This window comes from Pelophylax lessonae (assembly GCF_965119305.1).
Source record: "Pelophylax lessonae genome assembly, chromosome: 4".
NCBI classification, from domain to species: Eukaryota; Metazoa; Chordata; class Amphibia; order Anura; family Ranidae; genus Pelophylax; species Pelophylax lessonae.
In genome coordinates, this window is record NC_138771.1 from 676,567,001 (window position 1) to 676,587,354 (window position 20,354).

The 20,354-nt window shown below is 48.6% G+C and overlaps 1 protein-coding gene across 1 annotated transcript; it reads left to right on the forward strand.

The window, feature by feature from the left end:
- Positions 1-8,280: 8,280 nt before the first annotated feature.
- Positions 8,281-19,974, forward strand: LOC309553114 (E3 ubiquitin-protein ligase TRIM11-like; the record flags this gene model as incomplete). Its single annotated transcript, XM_082254009.1, is given in 5 exon segments — positions 8,281-8,414; positions 11,651-12,115; positions 12,117-13,031; positions 18,434-19,161; positions 19,967-19,974. Coding segments are annotated over 5 exon segments (2,250 nt in total).
- Between the last annotated feature and the right edge of the window lie 380 nt (positions 19,975-20,354).

Below are 20,354 nucleotides of genomic sequence, written 5' to 3' on the forward strand. Positions count from 1 at the left end.
TATCCCAGATGTGCGTAAGGAAGATGAAGCACCTGACTCCCCTTACCAGCAGCAGACAGTGCCCCAGAATCATGACACCAACCCAGCAGAAGAGCTGGCAACAGAGCAGAGTATGGCTGGCCTCTGCTCTCAATATACAAAATATGGAGTTCCTGTGGTAGTGGATGGGACTACAGTCTTCACTTGTATACCCCAGGGATGCCGGACAGTCGGCCCAGATCCCCAACAGCCTGACGAAGTGAGCCTCACCACCCTGTCTTCTCTCCAGCAGCTGAAAGGAATCCCGGGAGAAGGGCCAGTCCACGCTTATTCCCAGCAGTGGGTATGTTCTATGAGAGAGGCAGAGGTTGGCTGGGTGAGTAATGCTGTTTTCCGGACAATTTGTTTGGGGTACTGGGTGAGTGCAGACATTGGGAGGGCCCGTTGAATACAGCCTACCTTAGAGAGGTTAGAAAGTCCCTATCTCAGCCCCCTGGGCCCCTCTTATGTCTAAGTCATCCTGTGTTTACTAGGGACACAGGGTGACCAAGAAGCCCAGTCTGGCCTGCGTGGACCAGACTTCCACAGACGGATCGGCTATGAGAGCTTCATGCGCCCTGCCAAGACAAACTTACAAACTATGTGGAACTTTGTCAAGGAAGCTGCCATGATGCATTGACTCTTTGGGACTTACTGTGGTGGGTGGCTGGCTATCTGGCGCCCTGTGGTGGGTGGTCGGCTGTCTGGCACCCTAGCACTCTGTCTGTGGGTGGCTGGCTGTCTGGCACCCTGTGGTGGGTGGCCGGCTCTCTGGCACCCTTTCTGTGGGTGGCTGGCTATCTGGCACCCTGTCTGTGGGTGGCTGGCTGTCTGGCAGCCTGTGGTGGGTGGCTGGCTGTCTGGCACCCTGTGGTGGGTGACTGGCTGACTGGCACCCTGTGGTGGGTGGGTGGCGGGCACAAGGGCTGTGGGTGGCTGGCAGGTACAAGGCCTGTGGGTGGCTGGCTGGCTGGTACAGTGCCTGTGGCTGGCTGGTACAGTGCCTGTGGCTGGCAGGTACAGGGCCTGTGGGTGGCTGGCTGGCTCGCTGGTACAGGGCATGTGGATGTGGGAGACTGGCTGGCACCGGGCTGTTGTGGGCGGGTGTATGGCTGTGATACACTCCCGCAAGACTAGTCCCGACTCCAGACGAGGCTGTCCAAGGCAAGGGAGGTGGCCTAAGAAGGCAGAATGACGTCACAAAATTATCGGCAATATCGGCCAGTCCCAGAGCCGATACCGATATATTGGGGAAAGTGCATATCGGCCTTGCCGATAATCAGTCTATCCCTAGTATAGATATCCAGCATGATATTTTTTCCTATTGAGATCTGATGTGTTTTCAAAGTGTTCCTTTAATTATTTTTGAGCAGTGTATATAGAAGAGCCCCAACTTAGTAATGGAACCTTGTGGGATATGGAGTGAAAAAATACTGGGGTCAGGAGAGGTCCCTGGTGGCCAGCATAACCCAAAAAGGGTGCAAGGTATAAAAGACATAATCTTGTACATTATAACAGCAATGGAACTGCAGGAAAAAAACTTTCCAAGCTGAATGGGAAGATATATAAAAGGGGAACAACAGAAGAAGGGAGGGGAATGGGAAGGAAAGGATGAGAAGGGGAGAAGGGAGACACACAAAGCAGAAAGAGACAGGGGAACAAGCCCAAAGCAGAAAAAAAATTAAAGTTAGGTGAAAAACCATAGAGAGACATTAGTAACCAGAGAAGCCAATTCTCTCACCCAAAGCCTCGTAACAAGACCATGGAAAATCAGCCAGGTAGTGAGAACATCTGTAAATTGGCATCCGTGAAAACAAAATATTGCCATGGCCTCCAAGTGCCACGAAAGGACTCCTCCTAGTTATAGAGGGTAGCCGAAAGGTCTTCCATGTCCCTGAGTTCATTGATCTTAGAGAACCAGAGAGACTTTGAGGGCCGGAGCACAGACCTCCAGCACAAGAAAATGCATGCCTTGGCCGAGTTTAATAGCTGAATGTTAAGGAAGGTTTTGTGTTTTTTTTTTTTTTAATGGGCCATTGCATGAGGTGCAGCAAGCAAGTACTAGCCACCTCTTGCCAAAATGGTTCAAGTTTCAGGCACTCCTAGAAAATGTGTAACATTGTGCCTCGTCCGATGTTGCACTGCCAGCATGTGTCAGGTAGCTGTGTATAAATACAATGTAGGGTTGTGGGCACCCCATACCACCTCCTTAGGATCTTATAACTGGTCTCTTGGACCTTAGTGGCTATGGAAGATTTATGGGCAAAGTGGAGGATTTTCTCCTTTAGTGAGTCAATGAACTGCACAGCAATGTCGGATTCCCACCGCGAGATAAAAAAGGGGGGTAAAACATGTTGTTATATTCTCCGAGTTGTGAGAGACACAGGACTCTGGTCTGGAACAACGGTTGTTTATTCAGGACTCCCTGTACACTACAACAGGCATTACAGGACAGCTCTGTATAATCACACATCTCCTACATGTCTCCAAGATGGCCACTCTGCCCCTTGACCCCTGTCATCACTCCTTGGTGGAGCCAGCCTTAAAGTGACAGTACATGTGAAACCCTTCAGGTATAACACCTTCCATCCATCCCTAAAAAAAAAAAAAAACAACAAAGAATAAAAAAAACACAACAAAACGAGAACAGGCATAAAACAGTAACTCATAATTGTCCAATACTGTCCTCCAACTCAGGAGATTTACATGGCTTCTTCCGCGTCCGGATGTGAGAACAACTTCCAGGGACGCTACGGGGAGAACATGGCCCGCCGAAAGTCTCGTAACCGCTCTTGCATTTGAAGCTGGTCAGGAGGGCGACAGCGTCGTTGAGGACGGGCACCCAGCCACTCGGGGCCGGAGGAAGCAGGGCTGGCTGGAATGGACACCGGCGGGGCCAAGAGGGGATCCCCTAGCTCAGAGGGTGAACAGACCTCTATACCAGGGCTGGAGGGCTCTGTTGGAGTTGAGTTCTAAAGTTCAGAGTCCCCCCAAGCATCAGTCTCAATGCTTCCTGATCCAGTAGGAGCAGATCCTTGAGACACTGGAGGTGCAGCCGTTGTCAGGGATTCGGGCAGCTGAGAACGAGGACACAATTGGTCCGCATGCCGTCTGCAAATGGAACCATCTTCCAGGCAGACCCTATACATTTTGGGTCCCAAAGTCTCTGCGACGATAGCAGGAAGCCAACGAGTGTTGGAAGCGCCATAAGATCGGGCCCATACCTTTTGCTGGGCTGTAAACCGGGGAATCTCGTCGTGTTCGACCCTCTTGTCTTGGGACTGCCGTACATGTTCCTGGACCATTTGAGGGCGGAGCATGTCCAAAACAGTCCATGGCTGCTGACCCAAAAGAAGTTCAGCTGGATTTTTCCCATTGGTTGCATGTGGTGTGGTTCTGTAAGCAGAAAGGAAGGAGTCCAGCTGCTGGGGTGACAGGGACTGTTTGTTACTTGTAGCCATAGTAGCTTTGAAATAGCGTTTGAAGGTCTGTACAAACCTTTCTGCTTGACCATTTGTAGCCGGGTGGTAAGGTGCGGTCAACTTGTGTTTGATGTTGTGGGCAGTCAGGAAACTCTGAAACTCCTGGCTTGTGAATTGTGAACCGTTGTCTGTGACAATTTCTCTGGGGTATCCAAACGTAGCAGTGAGATGTAACAGTATGGAAATCGTTACCTTAGTTGTCAGCTGGGTAACAGGAATGACCTCAGGCCACTTTGAATGGGCATCAATAATGATCAAAAAGGTGTGTCCTCTGATCGGGCCTGCAAAGTCCAAGTGTAGGTGAAACCAGGGAACCGTGGGCCAAGTCCAGGGCTGGACGCACCCTCGAGGAGGGTCTCTTGCAGTTTGTGCACATCCAGCACACGCATTCACATATGTCGTGATATCTGAGTCGAGGGTCGGCCACCACACATAGCCTCCTGCCTTTTGTTTCATACGTGTGCCCCCGAGATGACCAGTAAGTAGCAAGTCCAGAATGTGTCTCCGGAGGGTCTGTGGAACGATCACTCGGTCTCTCCATAAAACACAGTTGCCAGCCACAGTTAATTCCAGACGCCTAAGGAAGTAAGGTTCATAATCCTGTGTGACAGTTGCAGGCCAACCGTACCGTACCCAGGAGAGTATTGTCTTAAGGAAGGTATCCTTGGCTGTATGGGCTGCTACTTCCCCGGAAGACAGAAAGGACAGGCTAGTGTAACGACAACTCTTGACAGGTGGAGAAGAGTCTGTTAATGTCCTTGTCAGACGGGACATGGCATCCGCATTAGCATTGGCATCATGGCTGCGATACTGGATTTTGTAGCTACTGTATATGCTCCCAAGAATAGGGCATAGCGTTGAAGACGAGCCGCAGTCATCTGGGAGATGCCTTTGTCAGGGCTAAAGATCTGAAGGAGTGGTTTATGATCAGTCAGTATGGTGAATTCCCTACCATACAGGTAAAGATGAAACTTCTTAATTGCCCATATGAGCACCAGAGCCTCTTTGTCAATGTGAGAGTAATTGCTTTCTGCTTTTGTCAAGGACCTGGAGGCGAATGCCACAGGTTTCTCTGACCCATCTGGTAAAACATGAGATAGTAAAGCCCCTAGACCATAGGGTGAGGCATCACAAGCCAAGGTGAGAGGCCTTTGGAGGTCATAGTGCACGAGCATGCATGACACCAACAGCTTTCGCTTAGAAACTTCAAAAGCACGTTGGCATGCAGCCGACCAGTTCCATCTGGAGTGTTTCTCCAAAAGCTTGTTTAATGGAAACAAAGTGTGTGCTAGATCCGGCAGGAATTTGTGGTAATAGTTCAGCAAGCCCAGGTATGATCGCAGCTGTTGGACGTTGGTTGGGGCTGGAGCTTTTACTAAAGCATCAACTTTGACTTCCGTGGTGTGTATACCCTCTGCATCCACAAGGTGGCCACAAAACTCCAATTTAGGTACCATGAATTGGCATTTCGCTAAGTTCACTTTTAGACCCTGCTCTTGGAGTCTCCCCAACACAAGCTCCACGTTCCGCTTGTGTTCCTGGTCCGTCAGGCCCGTGATGAGCATGTCATCTAACAGGCACTGTGTGAAAGGAATGTTCAGCCAAAATCTCATCCATTTTGCGTTGCCAAATGGCTGGGGCGGAGGCTACCCAAAAAACACCATCCGATTGTATTCATACAGTCCCTTATGAGTGTTGATGGTTAGAAACTTGCAGGACGAAGGGTGGACCGCAAACTGTAAATAAGCTTGCCTGAGATCAAGCTTGGTGAACTTTTGACCTCCTGCAAGAGAGGCAAAAATGTCATCTACTCTGGGTAGGGGATACTGGTCTATCTCCAGTTGAGAATTTAGTGCCATGCAGAAATCGCCACAAATGCGTAAGTCCCCATTCGCTTTCTTTACTGGTACAACTGGTGATGCCCACTCGCTGTGCTCTACCTTTGAGATGACACCTTGTTCCTCCAGCCGGCTTAGTTCAGCTTCCACACCTGCTCGGAGTGTGAAAGGTACCGTCCGAGCTTTGAAGAACCTAGGCTGGGCGTTGGGTTTCAGCCTGAGTCTCACCCAGTCATGCTTTATTTTTCCCAAATGGTGATCAAAGACTCGTGGGAATCGCTGTTTCAGGGATTCCACCCATCCCTCATTATCTCTTGATGGGTTGGTCACGGTGTTGCAGGGGTTTATGGCGATGTCTGGCATGCCAAAGTGAGCAATCCAGTCTCTCCCAAAGAGAGGGGGTCCCCCATGTTCTAGGATATACAATGTTATTCTCTTTGTCTGACCCTTGGGTGGAGTATCTGCTTTGAGTATGTCTGCAGTTTGATTTGTGTTGGACGGACAGTTGTTCGGATCAGAAGTTTTCTCCATTGTTTCTGGGTGATAACTGAAACTGCTGCTCCTGTGTCTACATCCATCTTGAGTTTCTTTCCTTCCACGGTTACCTCTACAGTCATTGCTGAGGGTGCTGAATGCATATGATGTATGTCCAATCTGTGGAGCACTTCCTCATCCCCTGATTCCGATGATGATGTACAGTATATCTTCCCACCATATATGCCTTTGTCCTTTGTCGCACCTTCTTACTACGGCAGACTCGTTTCAGATGGCCTGCCTTACCACAATTATGACAGAGCTGATCCTTAAACCGGCAGACTTTGTGATCATGGTCTGTATTCCCAAAACGGTAGCAAGCTGACTCCCGGCTTGGTGAGGGTCTATATTTCCAGTTAACTGCAGTTGGCTTGACTGCTGTTCTGAAAACTTCCTCTTTAACCTCTTCCCTTCTGCTCTGGGGGTTCAAAGCCTCTGTATCTCTCACAGCCATTTCCATCACTGAAGCTATCTCAATTGCCTTTGTGCTTTGTAAGGGTAAGATCTTTCTCTGTTAACAGTCTCTTTTGGCTAGACTCACTATTTAGTCCCATGACAAACTTATCCCTCAGTGCAGTCGGTAAGTACTCCCCAAAAGAACAGGTTGAGGCTAGTCTGCAAAGGGCGAGCACACAAGCCTTAATATCTTCACCCGGCTATTGCTGTCGCTGATAGAACCAGAATCTTTCTGCAATCTCTAGTGGTTTAGGCTGAAAGTGATTCTCTAACAGTGTCAGGAGCTCTGCCAAAGTCTTAGTTGCTGGCTTTTCAGGGAAAAGGAGATCCCTAAGAGTGTCATATGTCCTAGCACCAACCAGTGTCAGAAACACTGCTACTTGCCTGTCGCCTGGGATGGCATTTGCATAAAAATACTGTTCTAGTCTCTCAATCCAGGAACTCCACGATGTCTGTTTTCCATCAAATTCACTTAATGTCCCGATCAATGACATTTTCCTGCTGAGCTCTGTGGGTATTTGTATCCAGCTGACAATCCAGAGTTTTTTTCCTTCTTTTCTTTTCTCACACGGATAGTAACCTTGTAAATCCCATCCTTGTCGCCACTGTGCTCCCTCCGTGCACCACAGGCTGAGACTGAAGTCCCATCAATACTTCATTGCCCCGCCAACTGTAGATCCAGCAAGGTCTTGTCCGTGTCCCATACCCATCGTGATACATACACCACCCCCATCACATGATTGGACTCTCTGTCCCTATGATTATGGAAGTGCCGAACAGTCCCTGAGATCTCCACAGGAAATCAGCAACTGTTTACATGTCGGGTGGCCACCCTTTTTATGTGTATATTTAGATTTGTGATATACCATATTCTTCCTCAATCTTAGATTGGTTGCAATTATGTGCATTCTATATCACCCGAACATGGACAGTCCTAGCTTACCTTAAGCAGGCCCGTTTGCCCTCTGCCGGTCATTACCATACTCACCATTGAGCTTTTCCAAGGTACACACCATTTTTACTTAATTTGAATACAGAGCAGTAGACACCTCTACACACAGTGTTGAGCGAATTGGTGACTCAAATGATTTTATCATACGTCACCCGCTCCCCATAGTAAGCTCCTAAAACAGAACCCCAGTAGGTGCCACAGGTGCCAGGCAAGGTTGATGCATTTGCATTTCATGCACAACCGACACCGACCCGAGGGGTCGGCCATCAGCTACCGAGTCTCAATCTGTAACTAGGTAGTTTTTTATTTTTTGTATCTATCCTATTGATTTCCATATTTTTTGTATGTACTGCACCCAAATTTAATAAAGGTTATATTTTGTTTTTGCACAAACCAATCCCTGTGAGCTCTTCTTTAGCAACCTTCCAGAGAGGGTACCTTCCCTCTCTCTATCTCTGTGTTTTTGGTAACTGTGAAGTTTGCCCATCAGATTGCAGTTCACATGCACAGAAACCTGCTTTAAATGTACACAGCTGTCACCTAAAGTCCCGAACGTGATAATGCTGGCAAATCTGAAAAAGTGTATTGTGTCTGACACATACCATAGGCTTCACACAACTCTGAGAAGCCAAGAAGGAGTTAAATAAAAAAAAAAAAAACATCCCCAGAGAGCTGCCGAACCTATGAGTGACTCCTCTGATTCAGCTCTTTTGTATCGAGTTGAGTCGGAGGTTTGGTAGCCTCAGCAAGTGAACCGAAGATTCGATTCAATGAATAGGTTCATTTCAGTGAGTGACTCGAAATGAACCGATTCACTTCAAAGAGTAGAACTTCCCATCACTACAGTGTGCTGGGAAATCTTCTGTTTGTGATGTGTAGGAGGATGACATCCCTTCCCCCCTCCCAATGCATTCCTCTCCGGTGTCACCCCTCCCCCCTCCCAATGCATTCCTCTCCGGTGTCAGAGACTTTCAGTTTAGTTTCTCTTTTGCTGTCAGCAATGGTGTCTGCAGATCTGAGAGCTGAGCTGGAATGTTCCGTCTGTCTGAACATTTATACAGATCCTGTAACCCTGAGATGTGGTCACAACTTCTGCCGGGTCTGTATTGATGGTGTGCTGGATACACAGGGGGGGTCTGGAGCAGGGCCGGACTGGGAATAAAATTCAGCCCTGGAAAAAATGTCATACCAGCCCCATAGCATTATTATACCGGCCCAACACCATAACGCCATTATTTTCTTGTTCATAAAAGGGAAAACCATGCATTTTAAAGCAAATTTGAAGAGTGTACTATCATAGATAAGATAGATATAAAAGCAGGGCTTTATATATAAAAGAGCAAATTATAGTTAAAAGTGGTAAAAGTGCGGACATGGTAAAGGAAATGTCAGAGGCTGTGCGGACATGATACAGGAGATGTCAGGGGCTGTGCGGGCATGATACAGGAGATGTCAGAGGATGTGCGGACATGGTACAGGAGATGTCAGAGGATGAGCGGACATGGTACAGGAGATGTCAGAGGATGTGCGGACATGGTACAGGAGATGTCAGAGGATGTGCGGACAGGGTACCGGAGATGTCAGGGGCTGTGCGGACATGGTACAGGAGATGTCAGGGGCTGTGCGGACATGATACAGGAGATGTCAGGGGCTATGCGGGCATGATACAGGAGATGTCAGGGGCTGTGCGGACATGGTACAGGAGATGTCAGGGGCTGTGCGGACATGGTACAGGAGATGTCAGGGGCTGTGCGGACATGGTACAGGAGATGTCAGGGGCTGTGCGGACATGATACAGGAGATGTCAGGGGCTGAGTGGACATGATACAGGAGATGTCAGGGGCTGTGCGGATATGATACAGGAGATGTCAGGGGCTGTGCGGACATGATACAGGAGAGGTCAGAGGCTGTGCAGACATTGTACAGGAGATGTCAGGGGCTGTGCGGACATGGTACAGGAGATGTCAGGGGCTGTGCGGACATGATACAGGAGATGTCAGGGGCTGTGCAGACATGATACAGGAGAGGTCAGAGGCTGTGCAGACATTGTACAGGAGAGGTCAGAGGCTGTGCGGACATTGTACAGGAGATGTCAGGGGCTGTGCGGACATGGTACAGGAGAGGTCAGGGGCTGTGTGGACATGGTACAGGAGATGTCAGAGGCTGTGTGGACATGGTACAGGAGATGTCAGAGGCTGTGCGGACATGGTACAGGAGATGTCAGGGGCTGTGCGGACATGGTACAGGAGAGGTCAGGGGCTGTGTGGACATGGTACAGGAGATGTCAGAGGCTGTGTGGACATGGTACAGGAGATGTCAGAGGCTGTGTGGACATGGTACAGGAGAGGTCAGGGGCTGTGAGGACATGGTACAGGAGAGGTCAGGGGCTGTGTGGACATGGTACAGGAGAGGTCAGGGGCTGTGAGGACATGGTACAGGAGAGGTCAGAGGTTGCAGACATGATGAGGGGGGTGGGATGAGTGGCAGCAGGGGTGGTGGTGAGGGGGGTGGAATCAGTGGAAGCGGTGGTGATGGTGAGGGGGGTGGGATAAGTGGCAGCGGTGATGGTGAGGGGGTGGCAGCGATGGTGGTGATGAGGGGGGTGGGTTTGGTGGCAGTGGGGGTGGTGGTGAGGGGGTGGCAGCGGTGGTGCTGATGAGGGGGGTGGGGTCGGTGGCAGTGGTGGTGGTGAGGGGGATGGGGATCAGTGGCAGGGGTGGTGGCATCAGTGGCAGGGGTGGTGGCATCAGTGGCAGGGGTGGTGGCATCAGTGGCAGGGGTGGTGGGGGGGATCAGTGGCAGGGGTGGTGGCATCAGTGGCAGGGGTGGTGGGGGGGATCAGTAGCAGGGGTGGTGGGGGGGGATGGGATCAGTAGCAGGGGTGGTGGGGGGGGGATGGGATCAGTGGCAGGGGTGGTGGGGGGGATGGGATCGGTGGCAGTGGTGGTGGTGAAGGGGATGGGGATCAGTAGCAGGGGTGGTGGGGAGGATGGGATCGGTGGCAGTGGTGGTGGTGAGGGGGATGGGGATCAGTAGCAGGGGTGGTGGGATCAGTGGCAGGGGTGGTGGCATCAGTGGCAGGGGTGGTGGGGGGGATCAGTGGCAGGGGTGGTGGCATCAGTGGCAGGGGTGCCGGGGGGGATCAGTGGCAGGGGTGGTGGCATCAGTGGCAGGGGTGGTGGGGGGAGGGGATCAGTGGCAGGGGTGGTGGCATCAGTGGCAGGGGTGGTGGGGGGGGATCAGTGGCAGGGGTGGTGGCATCAGTGGCAGGGGTGGTGTGGGGGGATCAGTGGCAGGGGTGGTGGCATCAGTGGCAGGGGTGGTGGGGGGAGGGGATCAGTGGCAGGGGTGGTGGCATCAGTGGCAGGGGTGGTGGGGGGGGGGATCAGTGGCAGGGGTGGTGGCATCAGTGGCAGGGGTGGTGGGGGGAGGGGATCAGTGGCAGGGGTGGTGGCATCAGTGGCAGGGGTGGTGGGGGGGGATCAGTGGCAGGGGTGGTGGGGGATGGGATGGGATCGGTGGCAGTGGTGGTGGTGAAGGGGATGGGGATCAGTAGCAGGGGTGGTGGGGAGGATGGGATCGGTGGCAGTGGTGGTGGTGAGGGGGATGGGGATCAGTAGCAGGGGTGGTGGGATCAGTGGCAGGGGTGGTGGGATCAGTGGCAGGGGTGGTGGGGGGGGATCAGTGGCAGGGGTGGTGGCATCAGTGGCAGGGGTGGTGGGGGGGATCAGTGGCAGGGGTGGTGGCATCAGTGGCAGGGGTGGTGGGGGGAGGGGATCAGTGGCAGGGGTGGTGGCATCAGTGGCAGGGGTGGTGGGGGGGGGATCAGTGGCAGGGGTGGTGGCATCAGTGGCAGGGGTGGTGGGGGGAATCAGTTGCAGGTGTGGCGAGATCAGTAGGGGCCAGGGGGCAGTGGTGGTCTGGTGGAGGTCGGAGGATGGGACCAATAATTACACTGCTGCTGATTTTTATTACTAACTTGGTCCGTCGATCATGCTGCTGCCGTCTGTGTGTGTACTGCCAGACAGTACTGGATGTGGTGTGGGACTCTCGGCGCCGTGACGGTCCGTCTTGCTGAGCCTGGGTCACATGATCCACCGCCGGCTCCCGCTCCCGCAGCCACTCCCGCCAGATGTGATGTCATGCCACTCATAGCGGCTGACGTCACGTTGGAAAGACTTCACCGGGGCGGGGCTGCAGCGGCCGTCACAGCGCGGCCGCGGCGCGGTCCCAATAGCGGGCGCGTCTTAAAGCGGCCGCGTCTTAAAGCGGCCAAATGAATCTTAAAGCGGCCCCAATCTTAAAGCGGCCCCAGGGCCGGCGGCCCACCGGGAAATTTCCCGCTATCCCGGTCGGCCAGTCCGGCCCTGGTCTGGAGGATATTCCTGTCCTGAATGCAGAGAGAAGTTTCCGGATCGTCCTGCACTGCAGAAGAACATGAAACTACGTAACATAGCAGAGACTTTCCTGTCTGCTCAGCCACATCAGGAGGAGTCCGGGGTCTTCTGTACTCACTGTGTGGACTCTCCTGTACCTGCTGTTAGATCCTGTCTGCTCTGTGAGGTTTTTCTGTGTGATAAACACCTGAGAGTCCACAAAAAGTCCCCAGAACACATCTTATGTGACCCCACCTTGTCCATGGAGAGCAGGAAATGCTCCGTCCATAAGAAGATCCTGGAGTATTACTGCACTAAAGATGGCAGCTGTGTCTGTATGTCTTGTTATGTGATTGGAGGACATAAAGGACATAAGATGGAGTCACTGGATGAGGCTTCTGAGAAGAAGAAGAAGACACTGAGGAATGTTCTGCAGAAACTTCTGACAAAGAGAGAAGATGGAGGAAAGAGTCCAGAGTCTGGAGGAGCACCGGAGGAAAGTAGAAGAAGAAGCAGCTGGTGACACCGAGAGAGTCACTGCCCTGTTTATAGATCTCAGGAGACGTCTGGAAGACCTGGAGAAGAGAGTCCTGAGGGAGATCTCCGGGCGGGCAGAGCGGATCTCCATCTCCATCCGGGATCTGGAAATAAAGAAGGAGGAGCTGTCCAGGAAGATGGTGGACATTGAGGAGCTGTGTAACATGACGGATCCACTGACTGTCTTACAGGAATCAGACACAGGTGACTTGTGTGATACTGAGGATGGAGATAATGAGGACAGAGAGAGACATGAGGAACTCCTCCATGATGGAGGGGGTCTGGATGTGGCGGGGGTCTTACACACAGGTTTATCTGATATAATAAGAGAGGTAAATGTATACTTCTATATACAGGGAGCTGCAGACATATTACTGGATGGAAACACAGCTAATAATATTCTACAGATATCAGATGACAGGAAAACTGTATCCAGGTCAGATAGGAAGCAGAATCACCCAGAAACACCAGAGAGATTCCAGGATCGTCCTCAGGTGATGAGCAGTCAGAGGTTCTCCTCAGGGAGACATTACTGGGATGTGGATGTCGGGGGGTCAGATTGGTGGAGAGTCGGGATGTGTTACCCCAGTATAGGCAGGAGATGGGGGGAGTCAGGGATTGGATGGAATAAGAAGTCCTGGGGATTGGACAGGTATTATAATCAGTATTCGGTGATATATGAAAGGAAATGGACCCGCTTACCTCCCAATCCCTTTAGTAACAGAGTCAGGATAGATCTGGATTATGAGGCCGGGCGGATCTCCTTTTATGATCTGTGTGACCCGATCCGACACCTCCACACCTTCACCACCATCTTCACTGAGCCCCTCCATGCTGGGTTAGGTGTATGGGGAGGTTGTATAAAGATATGTGGGGGTGTCAGAATTAATAATTAATAATAATTAATAATATATCGCTGTGCCTCCATTATGTCAGAATGTTTATACTGCTCTGAATATACAGTGTCTATTTATGGTTAATAATAAGCAAAGATCTGTGTGAAAGGAGAATCTCAACTTATTCCATAAATTAATATGTAGCGAGTTCTTTTTATTGATTAATTTCTTTTTAAAAGCATATACCAATCTTAGTGAAAACAGTCTACAGTATGGAATATATAAAATTTTTATTCACGAGACATGTAATCACGATAAATGATCAAGCTTGAGATGACACCAAAAAGATATAACTTCACAAAAATACAAACTTCAAACAATAAATGGAATGTGATTTGTAGCTCAATAAGGAAAGTGAAACTGAAACACAGTTAAAGTGAAACGAAAGCAAGATTATCATTTCCCCAGATGTAGTAGAAACCATATTTAAGTATACTAGGGATGCACCGAAATGAAAATTTTGGGCCGAAACCGAAACCGAAAATGCAGGATGCCCTCGGCCGAAAACCGAAACCGAAACCGAAAATGACTTTTTCCCCCAAATCATTTTAAATTAGATAGAACAGGGGCATACACCAAAAACAGTCAGCGACGTACACCTATCGCTGCCACCCTGTCACAGTATATGTACTGTGACAGGTTGGCAAGTGGTTAATTTAATTACCAATGGTATTAGTATTATGCAGCATGAGGGGGTTAATGTATTGCCACTGCTGGTCACTGATGCACTAGTGACTGACCAGTGGCAGTGAATTAACCGCCTTGTGCTGCATTAGTGCAACCAGTATCAGTGTTAATTAACACTGGTTGCACTGATACTGGTTGCACTAAGGCACCACAAAGGGGTTAATTAACTGCCACTGGTCGGTCACTAATGCATCAGTGACCAGCAGTGACAATACATTAACCCCCTCATGCTGCATAATACTAATACCAATGGTAAGCTCGCCTCAGTGGAAGTGAATGGGTGTTATGTCAGGTAATGGAAGTGGATGGGTGTTATGTCAGATAATGGAGTCCGGATGGATGATAGAGAAATACACTGAGCAGATTGGCTCCCTGATCGATGACAGAGCTCTTTCTATGTCCGGCACATGTCTCTCTATGTCCAGCACATGAAGAGTGTATCTTGCTCCGCTCCGCTCGCTCGGAGCGTCCCCCCCCTGCACGAGCCTCTCCTGCTGCCGAGAGATAAGACAAGAAAAAAAAAGTAAACAATTCTCGAGCGTCTCATGCAAAGGAGGCTTCTCCGTGATGAGATCACAGGAGGGGGATTTCCGCCTGGATGAATCTGATTGGCAAAGACTTAATAATCCACCAATGAAGTGAGGGAGGGGCGGGTCTACTCGACCACAATGGTTTTCGGAGGAAGAAACTTCATGTACATCTGCCGCTGACAGGGAAGTAAAGTGAAGCTCACAGTTACAGCTATTAGCGGCCGCTCGCCCGGTCTGTTAGTTGATTAATGCACAGATCGTAGTTTCGGCATTTTTAACCCATTATCGGCCGAAATGGGATAGGCCCATTTTCGGCCGAAAATTTCGGTGGCCGAAATTTCGGTGCATCCCTAAAGTATACTATACAATCAGACCACAATTGTCTGCGCAATGCAAAACCTGATAATCACTTCACTGCAGATGAAGTGAGAATAAGCCATGCAAAACGGAAGACTTAAAATCGCAAATAATGCGCTTAATCTGATATTAATAAAAATGTTATAAAAACAAAAATCATCTCTTTAGAGAAAAATCTACATATGGTTTATACGGCTGGGATTGTACTCTCGTTACCCTCTAAATATGAAATTTAAAACATTTAAGGAAGTACATAAACAATACTGAATAATAATCAAATAATTAGCAAGGCATATTTACCATATTTAAAATGGTGGCTAGCTTAGAATAGTTGTTACCAGGTTCCTTAAGATGGCTGCATTTCCAAGATGGTGGCCAATTAGGGAGGAGCTTCGTTTGGCTTCCCTCAAAGGTTCAGATACATGATGGATTGAAAGGAAGTCTGTGTAGATGAGTCTGTGCATAGCTGTTAGTAGTGTGTATGTTGTATGTGTGATGTATATTGGGCAAAATGTCATGTGTCCTGTGTAGAGTTGAGCGAACACCTGGATGTCCGTGTTCGACGGGTTCAGCCGAACTTTAAAAAAAAGTCCGGGTCCGTGTCCCGGACTTTTGCCAAACTTTTCCTGGACACCGAACCCCATTGAAGTCAATGGGGACCCGAACTTTCAGGCACTAAAAAGGCTCTAAAACACCAAAGGAAAGGGCTAGAGTGCTGCAAATGGCAGCAAAACGTAATTAAGAGCATGGCAAGTGCTCTGCAAACAAATGTGGATAGGGAAATAACTTAAAACAAAAAAAAAAAAAAGAAAAATAAAACAATGTTCTTCATCTCTGAAGGACGAGGCCCATATGGAGTAGGAGGGATGTTGAGGTGGTGGTGGATGTGGCGGTGTCATAGGCGTGCCCACAGGGTGTGCCGGGTGTGCCTGGGCACACCCTAATCACCTAGGGCACATAGCATTATCACTCTGTTTGCCAGTGAGGAGATGGGAAAGATCTCCCTTGGACCTGCTCTGCTCTATTTCTCTTTGCCAGCAGGGAGAGTAATGTATCGGGGCCATGTACATGTAGGCAAACACATGCATGTGTATTTAAACTTTGGGGTGCACACCCTAATGCAATAGGCTACGCACACCTATGGGCGGTGTAGGTGGAAGCGGCGGTGGAGGAGGACCAGGGCCGGATTAAGAGCATCATGGGCTTGGTGCAGCTCCAATAGCCCCTACGTTAATCTGGCCCTGAGGAGGACGAGGTAGCCAACACTGCTTCTTTTCACAAATTTTAAATGAGGGTACACCCCAAAAGAGTGAGAAAGAGCAAAAATGGAACAATGGGTGGGTAAGGTCGGTATCCATTACTATTCTGCACAAGGTACGGAAAAGTCCCGTGGGATCCATGCCTGGTTCATTTTAATGAACGTGAGCTTGTCCACATTGTCTCTGGACAGGCGGCTGCGCTTGTCTGTTATAACGCCCCCAGCCGTGCTAAATACCCGTTCAGATAATACACTGGCTGCAGGGCACGCCAGCACCTCCAAGGCATAAAGGGCAAGCTCAGGCCATGTGCCTAATTTGGAGACCCAGAAGTTGAAGGGGGCAGACCCGTCATTCACTACATGTAGGCGTGTGCACACATACTGCTCCACCATGTTGGTAAAATGCTGCCTCCTGCTAAGACGTTCCATCTGAGCTGCTGGTGCTGCTGTTTGTTGTGGCGTGCTGACAAAGCTTTTCCACATTTCGGCCATGCTAACCCTGCCTTCTGAGGTGCTGGCGGTGCCCTGGTTGCGTTGGCGACCTCCTCCTCCTCCTCTGCCTTGTGCTTCCACTGTGGCCCCGCTGTCAGATGGGAATGCCAGCAGCATCGCGTCTACCAGCATGCGCTTGTACTCGCGCATCTTGCAAATGCGCTCCAGTGAGTGAATTAAGGACGGTACGTTGTCCTTGTAACGGGGATCCAGCAGCGTGGCCACCCAGTAATCAGCACAAGTTAGAATGTGGGCAATATACAAGAAGAGGAAAGTGCCATGCCTAAACTGGCCAATGTACCCAGCAAGCCAACACCACATCCCTATTGATACATTGAACAAGAAAAAATAAAATGGTATAACTAACCCAGCGGACTCTATTTGTGCCCCAGAGTAACCGCTGCAGGTGGGCGTGAACCAATTGTTGGGATTTTAAGGGTGAGGCTTGTAAGGGTATATGTTTGAGATAAATAATTCAAAAACAGGATAAAATAATAATTTTTATTACAAATTCGATAAAAACAATCACATACAGTGATACATCTTGATGTCGCAAAGATACTTAAATGTACATAGAACCATTGAAAGGTGCTAGGGGTCACTAGTGTCCAACATGTTTCGCCGGAAGGCTTCTTCTGGGACAATACAGGAATGGTGACCTCTGCTGGTTCTAAGTATGAATAACATACAGTCAGTTTACAAAAATATACCAAGTTAATTACAATCAGATATAGGAATTACAGTGTAGTAGGGCTCACCACAAGTTGTATCTAGAGCAAAGCAGCCATATCAGCGTCCGTGTATCAGGGATCATAGCGATCCATCCAATGGCGGGTAATAACCCTGAACTACAAAGTCCAGCCAGACCTGATCCCGCTACTTTAACAGGAACCGGACCGAACTCGGTCGAATGGGAGTAAATCTGAAAAAACCAGCATTCCATAAAAGGAAGAAGCTAGTTACTAAAAATCCCACATGATACTGAAATCAGGTGTATATAGGTACGTTACCCACGTTCTCCAACAGTAGGGCCATAGCAGTGAGAAGATCATACTTAGGTTGTGAAAGAGAAAAGGGGGCTACATAAAGTGATAAGGCAGGAAAATAAGAGGGGTTGATGAAGCCAGGGGTGCACAGACACCATGTGAGAGATATAGATGTAGCATATGGTTATAGACCAGGTGCAGACCGATGGTAACCAAAAAGGTTAAAAATGTGCAAGATTAATGAGAGTGAACTAAAAGATAAGTCCGATTAGGAACCTACCCAGAGAGTGAATATTGAGAGGAGAAGGTGAAAACACATTTAACCAGCAGAAACTGTGAAAGATAAATGCCATTACTGCCGTACAGATGGGAGATCGTTGTAGTAAAGCTTACCTCATATGCTCCGGTTGATTGGTAACAGACAGCCGCGCCACTAGTCGTGGCCTGTCTGTACCATATTCCGCTCGGCGTTATAAGCGCGGTCCCACCGGAAGTGATGAGGTACCTCATGACCTCCAACTGGTCACTTCCGGTGCGGGCGCCATCTAGCGGTCCCAATCAGAGCTGCACCGCAACAAAGAGGTACAGATGAGTGGGAACGCTGTACATCCGCTATCAAAAGAAAACGGACTCGGGGAAAAAATGTGGGAGGAGAAGAGTAGTATAAATCTCAACAACACCACCCCCGGCTTGGCGCCCGAGCCCCTGTCAAAAAAGAGATAAGCAGGAAAAGAGCCGGCACATTGAATTTAGTCGCGATTTGATCCTATATTGACACACGGACTCCGATCTCATAAAGCTACAAAAATAAGAGGGAAACAAAGAAAAAGAGAAAAATATAAATATCATAAGAGAATATGTATTAATACTTCACAGCACATGACCAACATGTGCTGTGATTAATTAGTTATAAGCAACATATGATTAATGACATGGAAGGTATACAATAGTATCCTATCCTGAATTCTGGCAACACAATGGATTCCTGTGATGTTAATACAGTATCACGGTTTGTCTAAATGCTGAATCAATAGGTACATGGACAATATAGACAATACAAAGCATGATCACATGGCGCTGTGGCGCAGGTATATCGACGACGTCATCGTTGTATGGACAGGCTCGGTGTCCACTCTTCTGGAATTTATAGACTTCATATCCAACAATAATTATAATTTAAAATTCACTGTTCAATATGATACCCAACAAATAGCCTTTCTTGACACCACAATATATCTTACACCTGAGGGCAATATTTACACTTCCCTATACTGTAAAAATACGGCAGGAAACACTATACTTCATTATACTAGTAGTCACCCACGATCCCTAATACGCAGTATCCCGTATTCACAATATCTTAGAATACGACGTAACTGCTTTCTGGATGATGACTATAAACAAGAAGCTAAGGCCCTACAGCAAAGGCTCTTGGTCCGTGGCTACAGCAAGAAATTACTTAAAAAAGCTTATCAAAGAGCTAATCTCCAACCACGAGATAGGCTTATTTTTGGGTCACGTCAGACTAAACCCTCAAATACTACTAAATTAGTTACTAAATACAGCTCCCAACATCAAACCATACGTAAAATCTTGGATAACAATTGGCACTTCTTAGCAGACGATATTACGGTCTCAAAATACATTAAACCCTACCCAGAGATAGTTTATCGTAAATCTGCCTCACTTAGAGATAAACTTGTACATAGTCATCACAAACCAAAGAAGGAGGAAGATTACCATGGAGCAGTGGGGGGCTATGGTACTTACAAATGTGGCCAATGCTCAGAATGCCCCTGGGTAAAAGAGGGATACACCTCCCTCCTACCTCGGGGAGGGACTTTGAGACCTAGGTTTAGGGCTACTTGCCTTACTGAGGGTGTTGTTTATTTAGCTACATGCCTCTGTGGGGCGTTTTATGTAGGGAAAACAATTAGACCCTTTGCGAAACGCATCCAAGACCATCTGTACTATATGGACACTGGACTTATGTCTACACCCATTTGTAGGCATGTAGGCCTAAATCATAATTTCGACCCCCATTTTATTAAATTCATTGTATTAGAAGCAATTAAGAAGAACCCCAGAGGGGGTAATTATGATAATGCAATTCTTAAGGCAGAAGTAAAGTGGATCTATAAATTACAGGCCACTAGGCCACCAGGTTTAAATACGGCTTTATCATTTAAACCTTTTTTGGAATGAATCTAGGGCTGTATTATTGCCTACTATATACATGTAACCTAAGACTAATAAAAATACTCCCCACCCTCCGTTCTTCCTGAAACTCCTCATGTGATCATGCTTTGTATTGTCTATATTGTCCATGTACCTATTGATTCAGCATTTAGACAAACCGTGATACTGTATTAACATCACAGGAATCCATTGTGTTGCCAGAATTCAGGATAGGATACTATTGTATACCTTCCATGTCATTAATCATATGTTGCTTATAACTAATTAATCACAGCACATGTTGGTCATGTGCTGTGAAGTATTAATACATATTCTCTTATGATATTTATATTTTTCTCTTTTTCTTTGTTTCCCTCTTATTTTTGTAGCTTTATGAGATCAGAGTCCGTGTGTCAATATAGGATCAAATCGCGACTAAATCCAATGTGCCGGCTCTTTTCCTGCTTATCTCTTTTTTGACAGGGGCTCGGGCGCCAAGCCGGGGGTGGTGTTGTTGAGATTTATACTACTCTTCTCCTCCCACATTTTTTCCCCGAGTCCGTTTTCTTTTGATAGCGGATGTACAGCGTTCCCACTCATCTGTACCTCTTTGTTGCGGTGCAGCTCTGATTGGGACCGCTAGATGGCGCCCGCACCGGAAGTGACCAGTTGGAGGTCATGAGGTACCTCATCACTTCCGGTGGGACCGCGCTTATAACGCCGAGCGGAATATGGTACAGACAGGCCACGACTAGTGGCGCGGCTGTCTGTTACCAA